Below are 15,060 nucleotides of genomic sequence, written 5' to 3'. Positions count from 1 at the left end.
CAATCACACGCTGTCGTCTGTCCTCACGGGGTACTCCTCATACATCGGCCCTGCAAGTATGCTTGGATGATTCAAATTGGCCTTGCTCTTGTCTCTGTTGTCAGGTGCCTGGAAGACTTAGTCGCATTGGGTTTGAATTGACTCATTGGAACTCTATTGTTAGTATGGATACCTTCCCTATTGTCTTTACTCTATTGTGTTTGTTTGGTCTATTCACTTGAACGGGGTCTCCCTCGTTCAATAGATTGCGCGCGTCCAATGACCACAATGGCTGACCTATTCGCCCTCTCTTTGTCTCATAGGCATTTAATACACTGCCACTGTTGACGAACCCTCGCCTGGCCTTTGCGCTTCACCCTATGGTCGTCAATTGACCGGCGATATGCCCGCAAAGTCGCGATTCACGAGGCTAGATGCCTTCGCCAAGACCGTTGAAGATGCCCGCATTCGCACGAACTCCGGAGGTGTCATTACAATCGCTTCGCTCTTGATTGTTATGTGGCTGGTATGGGGAGAATGGGCCGACTACCGACGAGTTGTGGTGCTGCCAGAGCTTGTCGTCGATAAATCGCGAGGTATGAATAGAGTTTGGGCTCGATCGGATCCACGAGGGACCTGAAAAAGATAAAGAGCATAGGACAAGGTCGCTAACAACTCAATTTTGTTGTGCAGGAGAGCGGATGGAAATTCATTTGAACATGACCTTCCCTCGGCTGCCATGTGAGCTCTTGACCTTGGATGTGATGGATGTCTCTGGTGAACAGCAGGTCGGCGTTGCCCATGGCGTGAACAAGGTCCGCCTGAGCCCACACACTGAAGGCGGCAAGGTGATTGATGTCCAGTCTTTGGACCTGTAAGTGCCAGTCCTTCCACCTAAAATCCTGATCACAACCTCATTATCGTCCCTTTCCAGACACTCCCCATCCGAGGCTGCGAAGCATCTGGCTCCTGACTACTGTGGTGAATGTGGTGGTGCAACGCCTCCCCCCAATTCTATCAAACCCGGATGTTGTACTACTTGTGAGGAAGTGCGCGAGGCCTACGCCGAGAAGCAATGGGCCTTCGGCGACGGCAGCAACATTGAGCAGTGCAAGCGTGAAGGGTATGCTGAGAAGCTCGCCGAGCAGCGCCGCGAGGGATGCCGGATCGAGGGTGTATTGAAGGTCAACAAGGTGGTGGGCAACTTCCACATTGCACCAGGCCGCAGCTTCACCTCTGGCAACATGCACGTCCACGATCTGGACTCCTACATCGTGCCCAACGCGGGCCCAACGGACCAACACACGATGTCCCACTTGGTTCACGAGCTTCGCTTTGGGCCCCAGCTCCCCGCTGAGCTCGCAGGCCGCTGGGGGTGGACCGACCACCACCACACTAACCCGCTCGACGATACTAAGCAGGAGACTAACGAGCCCGCGTTCAACTTCATGTACTTCGTCAAGGTTGTCTCGACATCCTACTTGCCTCTGGGCTGGGATCCTCAGTTCTCGACCTCCATCCACAATGCCTACGACAAGGCGCCTCTTGGCTCCCTCGGCCTCGCCTACGGTGCTCAAGGTAGTATCGAGGCTCATCAGTACTCAGTTACTTCGCACAAGCGTCCTCTTTCTGGTGGAAATGACGCTGCGGAGGGCCACAAGGAGCGCGTGCATGCCGGTGGCGGTATTCCAGGCGTCTTCTTCAACTACGATATCTCTCCTATGAAGGTTATCAACCGTGAGGCTCGCCCGAAGTCTTTCACCAACTTCCTTACTGGTGTCTGTGCTATCATCGGTGGTACTCTGACCGTCGCTGCTGCTTTGGACCGCGGTCTGTATGAAGGCGCTATGCGCGTCAAGAAACTGCATTCGAGCTAGACGTCGATATCTAGCCAGATATAAGATATGAGTTAGTATTTACGGAAAATCTCTTTGGATGGGATGATCTACTATAGCATGAGGTAGATGCTTTTTTAGGGTGGTGAGATGAGGGGAAGCATCGTGGAAGCCGGGGAACCTGGCACTTGTGGCGTTCTTGGGATACCTTTATGAATGTTTTGCCATTGCGTTGTTTGGACTCAGATGTAACTATGCATCTATCAATAACATCGAATCTTTTGTGATTAAAAACACACATTTATAACTAAGATCTGATCGTATCTAAGTTTGTTCTGTACACAGAGAGGTTGATATTCACTGGCACGTGATATGAACCCACCTTCCCTTTCAGGAAGTTTATTTCCCCAGGTTCCCATAAATTCAAGACATTATCACCCAGTGGCTGAGTGGGTTCGCTCCGATTAAACACGCCGGTAACCCTAGCTGCTGGCATTTGATCTGCTCAGCCCACGGTCATTAAAATACATAAAAATATGTATTATTCTACTTATGCATTCCTAAGAGCACAGACTAGCATGGGAGTTATCGCCCCCTTCCTTTTTTTATTATCTATTACGGTACTATGTAGGTTTGTAGGTACGGCTGCATGATGTGTGGGAAATCTCTACCACGTCACCACATTGAGTTTGCAGGCTCAATGTATATTCCTAAAAGAAGTAGAAGGCATACTACAATCTAGTTAGAGGTATATAGATAGTACCCTACAAGCGGGTACATCCATAGATGCATACATGTATGTACCTAGGTACCCGTAGGCTAAGTATCCATGGGTATAGCGAGTAGTTTCTCCTAAGCCTAAATAAGAACTACCTTCTTTCGAGTCGGATGCCTTCTGTATACTTCTTTCTTCATCTCCGAAAGATCCTTTTGTCAAATCAACTCATTTTATATTTCTTCCACTCTGTGCTCTGCTTCTTTATCTGTCACCAGTCTCCAAGCCCGCTTATCTCGGTTGAAATTCCTCATTTTGCAGCAGAACTTGGCTCCTCGATTTCACATCCCACAATTATTGGATCTTTTTGAAGGAACCCAACTTTACGATTTTTGGACATAGTCTTCCGGCCCTATCCCTTGTTGAGCTATACTCGGTTACCTTTTCTGCTTGTCACCATGCAAGTCGTTCAGTCTATTCGCCAAGCTATCTTCTACTGCATCGGCAAAGGACAACAATTCTCATTGGATGGTCTCCCCGTGGATATTTTATCATCAATATCAGACCTCCTGTCCAACGAGGATATCTACTGTCTCTCATTATCCAATTCGCGACTTTTCACGGCACTCAAATGTCAAAGGAAGCAGCTCCAACAGCCTATAGGAGTTGATAAGCTACCACTCCTTCATAGAATTGGGCGTGATTTACCGAACCACTTCGTATGTTATTTTTGTCTTGTCCTGCACAAATATGATAGGTCTAGACAATACTCCGGATTATCGCACCCGCCATTTAGATGGTTTTTCGACGTTCCTTGTGTGAAGAAGGGGAAATCAAATCCATGTGAACTTGCTCTACAGGTACATGGGTATGCTTTTCATATTCGCTACAGTTTCTACTTCGTGCATCTTCAACTCGCCATGGGACGGTTCTACCACGGTCCCAAATTTGGTATAAATACCGAATCGCTATCATATACCGAAGTGATAGAATACGATGAGTCACTTAGATTGTTCTCAACTGAAGCACAAATATGTCCCGGCGGAGGAAACATATCGAAGTCATCCACACGCCCAGGTTTGTTAGCACGCCAAGGGCCACCGGTATCTCCAAATCCACCGATATACTCGGGAAAAACACCATACTCGGGAACAGCGACAGAGCTGTGGCAGCCAGGACACCCGGGAGGACCGACTCATTTGGAAGTTCCTAACCTATGCCTACGAATGCAAGCTATCATGTTAGTTGCTCGCAAGCAACTTCATCCATTTTTGCCTGATATATTGCTCGGCCCCTCTGGGCTTTTTCATATTTGCGCACATATGTTGGACTCGAAATTATCGAAGTTGATCAAGTGGATGGTCAAGTCCTATACTGACGGAAAGGAAGCAACAAATTGTCATATTGCCACGATTTGCAAAAGATGCAACACGGATTACGAGCTTCAACTTGTTGAATGCGGGCAAGATGGTATAACTCTAGTCGTCACGAGGTGGATCAACTTAGGCCCAGGTCTTAGCCCAGATGATCCCCAATGGAAAGTCCACACATTTCAGTCGCCAATACAGGAACCACTCTCGTTGGATACAAGAATACCATATCTAAGACCTCGTCGCTTATTTGAAACCTCTGTCTCAAAGAACTGGTCGGCGGAAGCTCTTTGTTCTTACAATCTTTCATTTCTACGAACTCGGAAATACAAAGCCTTAATGCAACAGAGCGATTTGTGCGAATCCATGTGGTCATTGGCCTCTCCTCAGGAGCACATCGAGCGTGTGACAGGTCCAATAAGCCAGTCCGGGCCGGTGGTGCTGCGGCGTCATAAGGAAAAACTCGAATGAACTCTGATTTCTCATCGCATCTCCCTTCCTCTGTTCTTTTCTGGCTGACAAAACAGCCCATTGTCTGTCTCGATTGCCCTACGACCGAGCCAACAGCTTTCTCCTACTCTATTTGTATACTTTTATTTGTGATTAAATCCCAAATAAGAGGCCGTCGGAGGTAAAAGATATGAAGCTAGTCTATCTAGCCTCAGTCCTCTAAAGAATAATGGGGCTTACAGCTCAAAATCGATGGGTTGGTTCCGAATTGGAATAACATAGTGCAAAGTGAGTTGGTAAGGATCCAAGTGTAAATCTAAAATGAGTCACTTTTAGAAGAAATTGCTCAAAGTCCATCGCTGAAACATTTACAAGCCCATTTTGGCAACCTTAAGATTCCTCAACTTGGTAGGTCTCACATTCTGTAGTTCAACTGCTACGGCGCTTAGTATCCTCCCCCTCTCGATCTCGGCCTTTGACCACTCCTTGCCTGGCAGGCGGCGGTGCCGCAAAATTCCCTCCCAGATCTCCGACTTCACCTGTTCCTCGACATCCACTTTGACCTTCTTCTCGAGGTCCGCCTTGATTGTCGAGATTCTTTTATGGAGAACCCTTTTAGCCTCTTGGAGGTCCGAGTGAGAATCCTCCAGCTTCTTCGGCCTTTGGTTAAGGTCTTTCCTTAGCTGCGGGAGATCACTTGTAACAAGCTGCTGTGGATGCAGTCCCCTCTCCAGCCTTTTCATTCTCTCCTCTAGGGAGTCCTTGTCCACGTCGCCATTGTATCATTTCAGGGCCTTGGACGAGATTTGCCTTCAAGGCCGTATACGGGAGCCACCCATAACTAAAGTCATTTGGTTAGTTAAAACTTCTTCTATCCACAGGGGCGCTACACCCAGGCCACTCCATATGTGCTATGTTTGTTTTATTGGGTGCCAGGGCATGCTCGTATGAGAGTTCAATGTACTCGACCTCATCAGAGACAGGTGCCTCGTTCAATCTCGATAGCTCTCATGCAGGATATGGTGTGCTTGTCGGGTGCTGATAGTTCGCAATGGAATCCCACTTACCAGGACACAGACCAGGAGGAAAAGAAAGTGGTAGTTAAGCTTCATGGTGAAAGCGTTGTGATTCCGCTGGGAGACTTGGTGAAGAATGTGGTGCGAACGTGGTGAGAACGTAGAGGGGAGGCAGTGAGAACGTAGGCAACGTAGAGGGGGGAAGCGCAGAGGGAGAAAATGGATAACTACCTCGAGGAGGCAGGGGCAGAGGAGGCAGGGGCAGAGATGCCTGGAGCTAACACTCAATCTTAATTTTACCTCACGTTGCCCTCACATTACTATCACGTTGCCCTCACATTACTTTCACATTTCCTTCATGTATAAGAAGGCGCACTTCTACATGAATGAGCTGAGCTTCAGATCAGATAGCAGTGTAAACCTTCCGTCTTTCTTGGCCTCTCAAATTTCTTGGCCTTAAGTTAAATAGAAGGTCTTTAAATTCCATATACTTCTATGTTCCTGATCTTTTGGGTAATTTCCAACGTTGCTACCGGCTTCTATTGGATCTCGCGCCTTCCTTCTTCCGGGGATTCCCTAGAGTCGCGGTACTCGTGAATAGTGCCATTCCCTTGGATCGAATGCTGAAAGGTAAGATCTCTACAGTGTAAGCACTTACTGAGCACTCACTAAGCACCAGTCATCCTACGTGACTGATCTGAGCCCGTGCTAACATCCACTTAGTGAGCCTGAGCCTAAGCACCCTCGTAAAAGCGGCGGCAGCTCAAATAGGAAAGCCCCACCCGTCAGGGAAACATATGATAAGAGGTATAGATACATATATACATAAATCTACCCATGGTAGTCATCTAACAAGTATACAAACAAATGCTGGATATCATACAACAACCCCAGGCACAACAACTATGCCCCAACCGAGCTCCTCACCTGACTAGCTCTCCTACTTTCAGTATGCCTCTCCCGATCAGCAGCCAGCTGCTGCGCGAATTTACTCTTGGCTCTGATCTCGGGACCCTTCCAGTAGAAGACATAAATCGGAATCAAGACCAAGAATCCCACACAGCCGAGTAGCGTACTCGCCCACTGGAGATGATACTTGTCCCCCATATTCTGGTACATGGGGACGGAGTACATGGTCGCGACACCAGCGAGGAAGTCTCGTGCGAAGCCATTACCACCTGTCGCAGAGGCAGAGTACGGCCCGTACGCCGCAACCATGTAGTCTATGGTGGCCATGTAGATTGCGTAGTTTGCCATTGCGATTAGACAGGCGAAGATACACGGCGCGATCCAGGGGATTGGTGGGCCCATTGATGTCCATGCGAAGCCTAGGAGGCCGATTGGTTCGAGGGGTGCGATGAAGAGGAGAAGGAGGAGACGACGCTCTGCGAGACGGCTTGCTGTGCCGTGTTTGCGCCGTGTTTGGATTTGGCGGTGGATGTCGGGCAGGAAGACGACGTAGGCTATTATGTAGCCGATGAGGATTGAGGCGAAGGTCATACCGACGGCTAGGACGCTGAAAGACCATTGTTCGAAGACTAGTGAGAATGACTCGGTGAAGACGAAGATCAAGGCATCGGAGAAACCGGAGAGAAGGGAGAGGCAGAGCACGATTGGTTCGCGGATGAACATCTCGAAGGGACGGATCCAGATCCGTAGTACGTCGTGGATGTCTAGACGTGGGGTTTTCAGTTCATTCGGTCCCCAGATGTCTTCTCCGTTCTTGCGGCGTCGTTTCGCTTCGCGGTCGATTAGGATCGTCGTGCGTGTTTCCGGCACGATGAAGAAGTGCATGAGTTGCGTTACGCCTCCGACGATCAATTGCATCCAGAATACCCACTCCCATGACAGCCATTCACCGATCATACCGCCGAAGAAAGGTCCGACCGTTGATCCGCCTACAGATGAGAGAACCACAAAGGCTACTGCGTAGCCTTGGTCGTCAGCTTCCCACATATCAGCTGTCATACCGAGGGTGACTGAGCCTCCGGCGGAACTGAGGCCGCCGAGGACACGGCATACGACGATTGTGCCGTAGTTGGGTGCGAGGGCGCAGGGGATTTGCCAGATGTTCACGAGGAATAGGGAGAGCTGCATGATGGGCCAGCGGCCGAATTCCTCACTCCATGGTGCCCAGAGCTCACATCCGAATGCGTATGCAACCAGGAACACACATTGTCCGACTCGCGCGGCTTGTTCGCTGATATGGAATTTTTCGGTCAGGCCAGGTACGGCATTGGCGTAGACTCCTGTGTTGAAGTTCATGGACATCTGAACGGCGAAGATGACGCTGAGAATCATCCATTTCTTCCATACTGGGAAGCAGAAGCCGAGCTTTTCGTAGCAGTCATCTTCTGTTAGCTCGAGCTTGCCGCCGGTATGTAATTTAGGTTTGTCTTCGCGGCTTGCTGTGTCGGAGTTCGAGGCGCGTTCGGCGTGGGTGTCGACACCCCGTTCTGTTTTGATCTTATCTGCTTGTGGGTTGGCTTCATTCTTGAAGTCTGATGCTTCCGGCTTCTCAGGGACTGGGGAGTCCATTGGGGCAGCCATCTGGCAAGCTGTATTGACTAAATTCTATTGTATAGATATATCGGCTCCACAATGGTACACAGAGAGAAACAAGAAAAGGCTTGTTCTATGCATGTAGAACAGTACAGAGTAGATGATATTAGGCTGGTTATAACATTTCGAGCAACAACAGCGACGCACTACCCCTTATATACCAGAAGACGGGCATGATCATTCGACATCGGATTTATGAACAGGAGTATGAACGACCCTCGAATATCCAATGATATTCACTGAAAAATGGGGGAAAACCTGTTCCCTTCCCTCCCATTGATCGTCCGGCTTACGGGCCGTCGGTAACCCGCGACTCCAATGACGTCACTTCACCCAAACGACGTCAAGTCTCAATGGATTCCTCCACGTTGATCTCTTATGTTCAATCATATCTATTCGTATATGCTTTTTGATATCCAATTCATAATAAAACTGGGGATTGGGTGGGGAAATGTTGTCATAAGAATATGTATGTATTCTCTTTGTGGTCCCATTGGTCCAAAATGTTCATCTATATTGTACAACATAACCACCTACATTCTTACTATTTACCCAATCATTTATCCAGCAGGAACAGTAGATATTCTATAAGAGAGTATACAAAATTATCCATTCTACTCCGCACGTGGTGTCCCACTAACATTGTTGGAAGATAACCCTAAGACGGAGGACTTCCAGTACATTCTGGAAAGGTACTAACTAGCACAAAGTACAGGGGGGTACGTCACATCAGACTATCCCTAGAGCCCCAGAGGGTCATGGCGCAGACTAAGCATAAGCCGTAAACCAATTGAGGAAGCTTGGTTATATTTGTTTTTAAACCAGTTTTTATAGATCAGGTAAGTTGTATGTAGATGTGTCTCACAACACTCGAATCTTGTTCCTGGTTGGCTGACTTTTGTGCTCACATCTCAGGATTACTATTATTGTATGCACTATCTATGTGTGGAGTGTGTATTCATTATCTAATATATCTAATGCAAGGCTCACATATATTGTAGTTCGTTCTGTGATGATCCATGGGGAAGTTATAGAGAAGAAACAGGACTTGGGTGCCAGATATTCCGATCGTTGCACACCTCGTAACACCCAGGTTGTCCGAACTTGAAGCAAACATCATCCTTGATTGAGTTTGGAATATATTTACAAAGTACTTTGTAGTCCATGTCGTATATGAGCTTTTCAACGGCCATCTTTTCATCGGATACTGCAACCATCCATACATACCATCTTCAAGTGCAACTAGCTGCCTACGATTTTTACCCTCTCATTGCTAATACATAATCCATGATTCTACTCGAGAAAAATCCAAGAAAAAGAAAATGTGTAAAGGTCATATAGAAAGCGCTTCAATGTTGGTTGGATATCCATGATCAGTCTATACCGCATACATACAGGCGCATATTTCCATGAGTCTGATCTACATGTTGAAACAGACATGTGAATAAAAAGAAGAGGGTAAAGGCAAGAACCCTGATATAATGATAGGGAAGACTCGCACGAAAAATCAGGGACGACCCCATCACGCCCACCTGGAACTCCGGCTGGATGCGTGATGCAAAATGAAGAAAGCAAGGAGAGATAAAGGAATGATAAAGAGTGATGTTAGAGAGTTCAAGGAGAAGGACAGCGTGTGCAAAGAAAAACGGGTTGGAAATCAGGGTCAAAGGTTGATAGCTATGCAGGAATGACGAGTTGAACATAATAAAAATGGACACTGCTAATGATAATATGCAGGGAATGAGAAGTTGGAAAGATAAAAAGGAAAGCCGAGGTAGTGAGTAGTGACAAAAAGATGAATGGGAGACAGATAGTCAACCCCGAGGGAAGAAACCAGTCTATTTAGCATGGCTGTAGTACCTTGGCTCTTGAACGTAGGCCTGGGGTTGTTGATGGTGAGGCGGTGTTTGAGGAGGCTGCGCAAGCTGTCCGTACCAGGACGATCGGCGGGGTTCATCGGGGCGGTTCGTCTGGTTTAGGGCATCCCATGTGTGGCTGGCACCCGGAATGTTGTACATGGACTCGTGGCGAACATGTTGAGACGGATACACAGATCCTGCCTGCTGAGGTGCGAACTGCGGTGCGAACGGCGGCATGAACTGCTGAGGCGCGTACTGTTGCTGATGCATCATAGGTTGCTGCATCATGTGTTGCTGACGGTGCGCGATGGCCTGTTGAACCGCATGGTTCGACATTCCCTCCCTCATTTCACGCTTTTCGCGCTCCCGAGCATCGATGTGCGAGACAAGACCCATAGGGTTTACCGGCGCTGGTGGTTTCCGGTTGTCATTTGACAAATTGAAAAATGAAGAGCCAGTCATGCGCGCAACGTGCTCCTGTTCCCGAGCGGAAAGATTGACTGAAGCATCGTTGTGTTTAAGCATACTCTGCGCACCGCGAGACGAAGGTCGATAGTTGGCATCCCGCTGATTGTTCATGGGTGAATTCGGACGGGCATACTGTGTCCAGTCGCCAGATACCGGGCGTGGCAATGACACGGGATTGGAAGGGGTGCGATTATGGAACTGCATCGGGGGACTAGGCGCCGCCCGTTGCTGAACGAACTGCTCGGGGGTGAGGCCACCTGGAGTAACAGGGCGAGCTGAAGCCATTCCCGGCTGCCACATCATGCTCCGTCGATATTCCTCCCGGCTGGAAGGGCGAGCATTAGCCTGATCGATTGCTTGAGTAGGGACCGAAAATTTGGTTCCCGATGAGTCATTGCGTTGATGCGTTGGGTTTCTCAGGGTGTCTGACGTGGTTGGGCGCCCAGTAGTAGGCATGTAGGTCATAGTTGGGCCGAAATCAACAATGGGAATATCTGGGTTCGAGGTCGGGGGCTTATCCATAGTATAATGAGCATCGCCAATGACATAATCCTTGACTTCTGGGACTCCCACGGTCTTCATGACACCCATTCTGGGTTTGGTAGACGCGACAGATTTCTTGCTGTAGACAGAATCGTGGGTGCTAGCATAATCAGGCGAAACCGTCGATGCATCATCATAAATGCTCTCGTCCTCATTTCCATTTCTTTTTCCAGTAGATGAGATTGGGGATGGGAGATGAGGGGCAATTTTATTCAATGCGTCTTCATCAAGGGTATGGCGAAGATCATCATAGCTCGGTTCGCTTGGTGACAGGGGCTCTACCCCGAAAAGGTTTTTTTGGGGCAGTGGCTTGCGTCGCACGGGTTTATTCGAGTCGGTTTGTATCTGTTGAGGGGAATACTGCTGGGGAGGCAACTTCTGTGGGCTGCCGCTAGTACTGGGAGTGTTTGGGCGGTGCTCCGGAACTGGGGGAGGTTGAAGCGGGAATGCAAGACCGACGCCCTCGTCACTTGATGAAGTTGCAAGAGAGTTTGCAGACACAATGGGGCCAGGATTATAGACTCTGTTGACGCTTCTGTCCTGGGGCTGTTGGTTGTTCGTAGTCTGTGCCTGGTGGCTTTTCCATGCAGCACCAGCAGCTGCCGCGCTCAGCCCCATTGTTCCGACCGCCGTGAGCTGGGAAAGTGTTGCGTGAGACATCCGGTTGTTTGCCAACCTCTGTTCCGATGAAGCCTCTGGCCGGTTAGTGGGCATCTCTTTGGGTCCATGCGAAAATTCAGGTGGGTTTGCAACAGGAGCTGGCGGGGTGAGTGGAGGGAGCTGCTCTTTAACGGGCGGGCCGTGGAAGTGGCCAATATTTGGGCCGCTTTCGGAGCTGGTGCTCTCAGCGATAGGGGCGACCCCTGGAACCGCACGGTGCATCAGATCCTGAGAAGATGAGTCAGGTGAGCTCTCAACTAAAGATCCATGGCCTAGCAGAGAGCCAGCGTTGAAGGCCCTAGTATCAGAAAGTCCGTGATTGTGATACACAACGGGTGAGCCCTCACTTTGGGGAACTTCATGGATAATAGCCTCAGTAGAATTGCTAAATTCAGACTTATTCTCGAAACCAGCAAACTGACGACGAGTAGTGTCCATGGGAGCATCGCCGGTTCGGCCAGACATCGAGCGATAGCGAGGTCTCGCGCTGTTAACACTATTAGTCCTGCTCCTGCCAGCTGAAAGTCGACGTTGTGTGGCCTCTTTGAGTTGGTTCCTCCACTGAGCTTCGCTCCATTCTTGGCTACCCGGGGTTTGAAGGAGGCTGGCAATGTCCAGCACATCGAGATAGCCGTAGCGTCGCTCCTTGGGGAAGGCAAACATTATGCTCTTAATGTGATTAGTGTCTGCTACCAGGCGAGTTGGACGACCATAGAGATTGAAAGTGTCGAATGTCGGGAAAAGGAAGCGCAGCATCATCTCAAATCCAGAAACCGCAGCATGCGGCTCAGGCATGACAAAAACAAGTCCCTCCGAGGAAGATTCAGGCGAATGGGTAGTAATCCGTCCTTCTAACTTCACCAGAGTGGATGCATCAATTAGAGCCTTAGACTGTGGATAGATCGCATATGCCGAGTAAACCTGGGTCACTGTTGCAATGGGAGTCACTTTTTTCGTCTTCTTCGTCTCGTAAAACTTAATGTTTCCGGTTACAGGAATTGACAAACGGTCATATGCCGATTTTTTGTACAGTTTCCGCGCTTTTTGGATGTCTTTTTCGTCTGGCGGCGAGATCACGAACCAGCACCGTCGCCACGGGGTTCCTGCTCCAAATCGCACACGCGCCCAATCTTGATACTTGAATTTGTTGGTTAACAGGATAGAACTGATTGCGTTCAGACTTTTCCCTTTCGCTGCAATCAAGGAACCGGTATAAGCTTCATACAAAGAAGTGTGTTCGAACATCGAGAGACGAATCGCCGCAGTCCATTGGGTCAACGAGTTGAAAGAATTGAAATGCAAGAGGTATCGATTTTTGCCTGCGGAAGAAACGCTGAGTACGTTCTTCAGTGGTTGTATAGCTCCATTTTGGATCGGAAGAGTCTCAAGCTGTGAGTAACTGATGAGTTTATGCTTGACAACTCATGAGTTTGGGGGGGGGGGGGGATAAGGCTTACCATCTTAATGGACGCATCGGCCAAATTAATAAAGGTCGCCGGAACCTCTTCTCCACCTGCTGCGTCCAGCGCAGCGCCATCCCATAGTGAAAGAACAGTTCCGACCAGCTGTGCATAGCATTCCACCCATTGCCGATCACCACAAGGCCGTCCGTCTGCCACGTGTTAGCCCGCCTTTCCCCGCAAGGCGCCAGTGGTGTAGATCACTTACGAGAATCCAGATCATTCAGTTTTAAAAAGTATCCTTCATGGTAGACCTTGTTCGTGTGTATATTGAGAAATGAAAATATTGGCGACAACTCCGGCGGTGTATCGCCCGCCTGCTGCAGGAGAGGCGGGTTGCATGAGACAATCATGGATGCCGGTCGCGAGCCAGTTCCGCCTCTAGGCCCAGAGCTCACGGGGGATAATCCGGTCGGAGGAGATGGTGTTGGTGTATCGGGGGGCGTGGCAACACCCCGTGGTGTATCGACCGGAGTTACGTTGGTTACTGGCGTAACGTTGCTCGACGACTTTCTGCTTTCTTTACCAACACCATTGTTTTTTGAACCCCCAAGGCTGGACATAAACGAGCGGACTAGTGAAACGCAAGGGAGAATCAATAACGAGCCCTAGTCCAATTCCTGGCATTACCCGAAAAGGATCGACTTACCACGCGAACGACCCATGACGTCGGAATGTGATGAAGAACCTCAGTAGTAGACTTTCAAGTATTACCCCTCACTGAGTTCAACTGTGAAACGTTGTTGAAAGTAGAGAGAGAGGCTGGGGTGTGGTGGAATTTAAAAGGAAACCGTCCGAGGCAGGTCGATTGCGCTGAACGAGAGACTGTCAAATAGCGGCTGCGTTTGGAACGAGTTCGGCGAAAAAAAGATCAATCCATAAAATTCACCTTTGTGTGAACCTGGAGGAATAAGAATGAAGAGAACGAGCGGTTGGGCGGAGTTTAGGGAAATCGAGCTTCTCTGCCAAGGAAGATGACGTTACAGGGTTGGATACGTCTTTGCTAATCGCCAGGATGTAGCCAAGATTCACGATCCTTTTTTTCAGAGACAAAAGAGAGAGAAGGAGGGAATAGGATTGAAGACTGGGGAAATAATAGGAGAAGTTCTGAAGAGAGATAGAAAGAGTACGGAGTACCGTGGGTCATTTGGTAAGTCCGGAGAGAGGCGACCTCAACACATTCCGCCAAAACTTATAAAGTACATATGTTATATCCTCTCGTGTGACACTTTTAAGCCAAGCCAATTTGTTTTTTTCTTTTTCTCTTCCTCTTCAGACCTTGGACAAAGACTGGCTTTTTTCCTTCTTTTCTTTCTTGTCTTTCTTTTCTTTCTTTTCTTTTTCACGGACCCTCCTTGGGTCATCAGTGGAGAGACAACCCGAACTATAAGTAGACTAGTAATATGCATTATGGGTAAATATAGCTAAATGTCTTATGTTGGAAAAAAACTAATCCTTACAGAGTACGGAATACAGAGTATGAGGGATGTTATGATCCCTCCCCTATATCTCGACCTAGATATCTCCTTTTTTTTTTCAATTTCCCCCTTTAAATTCTATGAGAATATCCGTGGCCAAGATTAATCCGCCACTGGATCTAAAAATGGGTTAGACCATGGATAGTCGTTGGAACATAACTTGGCAATTCTGTAGTTATTGCCACTTAAATCTGACTCTCACAGGACTCAACACGTTGCCTTTCTACGGATCCACAGATCATCTGCACTTGAACACGCGTATTCCCCTTTCACCGCCGGGGAACGCTGTGTGTGTCCATTACTTTATATTTCAACTCTACTAAATTTGGGTCTACTTTGTAGTACTCTCCGTATGTTGTAGTACTTTGTACAAAGTAATAGTCTTCCCTGTTTCTATTTACCCCACCAGGATTTGGGGCTCATGGACTTTTCACACACGGACCTTTTTACTCCTGCATTAGGGTAATCCAGCCATAATCTTTCCAAGGTTGCTCAGATAAGCTTAGAACAACCCACTTGTTTCATTTTCCTATGGTCATCTGGAGTATTCCAGTATTCCTCCATACAATGCCCAGGTATTATAGAACCGGTCGCAGTCTTGGCATACTTTGTAGATCAACTGGATCGATTTCCTTGCATGATCAACATAACCCATGGAGATCTCA

General features: G+C 48.5%; 4 protein-coding genes across 4 annotated transcripts; 1 reads left to right on the top strand and 3 right to left on the bottom strand.

Moving 5' to 3' along the window:
* Nucleotides 1-382: 382 nt before the first annotated feature.
* On the top strand, nucleotides 383-1,856 carry N7479_003988 (retrograde cargo receptor ERV46; the record flags this gene model as incomplete). Its single annotated transcript, XM_057251685.1, has 3 exons — nucleotides 383-575; nucleotides 673-853; nucleotides 914-1,856. The coding sequence occupies 3 exons, from the start codon at nucleotides 383-385 to the stop codon at nucleotides 1,854-1,856; spliced, it is 1,317 nt and encodes a 438-aa protein (XP_057111010.1).
* Nucleotides 1,857-4,717: 2,861 nt separating this feature from the next.
* N7479_003987 (uncharacterized protein) lies at nucleotides 4,718-5,092 on the bottom strand (the record flags this gene model as incomplete). Its single annotated transcript, XM_057251684.1, has 1 exon — nucleotides 4,718-5,092. The coding sequence occupies one exon, from the start codon at nucleotides 5,090-5,092 to the stop codon at nucleotides 4,718-4,720; it is 375 nt and encodes a 124-aa protein (XP_057111009.1).
* Nucleotides 5,093-6,268: 1,176 nt separating this feature from the next.
* N7479_003986 (Major facilitator superfamily domain general substrate transporter) lies at nucleotides 6,269-7,915 on the bottom strand (the record flags this gene model as incomplete). Its single annotated transcript, XM_057251683.1, has 1 exon — nucleotides 6,269-7,915. The coding sequence occupies one exon, from the start codon at nucleotides 7,913-7,915 to the stop codon at nucleotides 6,269-6,271; it is 1,647 nt and encodes a 548-aa protein (XP_057111008.1).
* A 1,850-nt stretch (nucleotides 7,916-9,765) lies between these two features.
* On the bottom strand, nucleotides 9,766-13,582 carry N7479_003985 (uncharacterized protein; the record flags this gene model as incomplete). The annotated part of the gene is made up of 4 exons (XM_057251682.1): nucleotides 9,766-12,846; nucleotides 12,915-13,069; nucleotides 13,126-13,491; nucleotides 13,567-13,582. 4 exons carry the CDS (start codon nucleotides 13,580-13,582, stop codon nucleotides 9,766-9,768), a joined length of 3,618 nt encoding a protein of 1,205 aa, XP_057111007.1.
* Between the last annotated feature and the right edge of the window lie 1,478 nt (nucleotides 13,583-15,060).

This window comes from Penicillium vulpinum (assembly GCF_028829585.1).
Source record: "Penicillium vulpinum strain IBT 29486 chromosome Unknown utg000002l_segment0_segment0, whole genome shotgun sequence".
Taxonomy (NCBI): Eukaryota; Fungi; Ascomycota; class Eurotiomycetes; order Eurotiales; family Aspergillaceae; genus Penicillium; species Penicillium vulpinum.
This window is presented reverse-complemented; position numbering and strand designations above follow the sequence as displayed.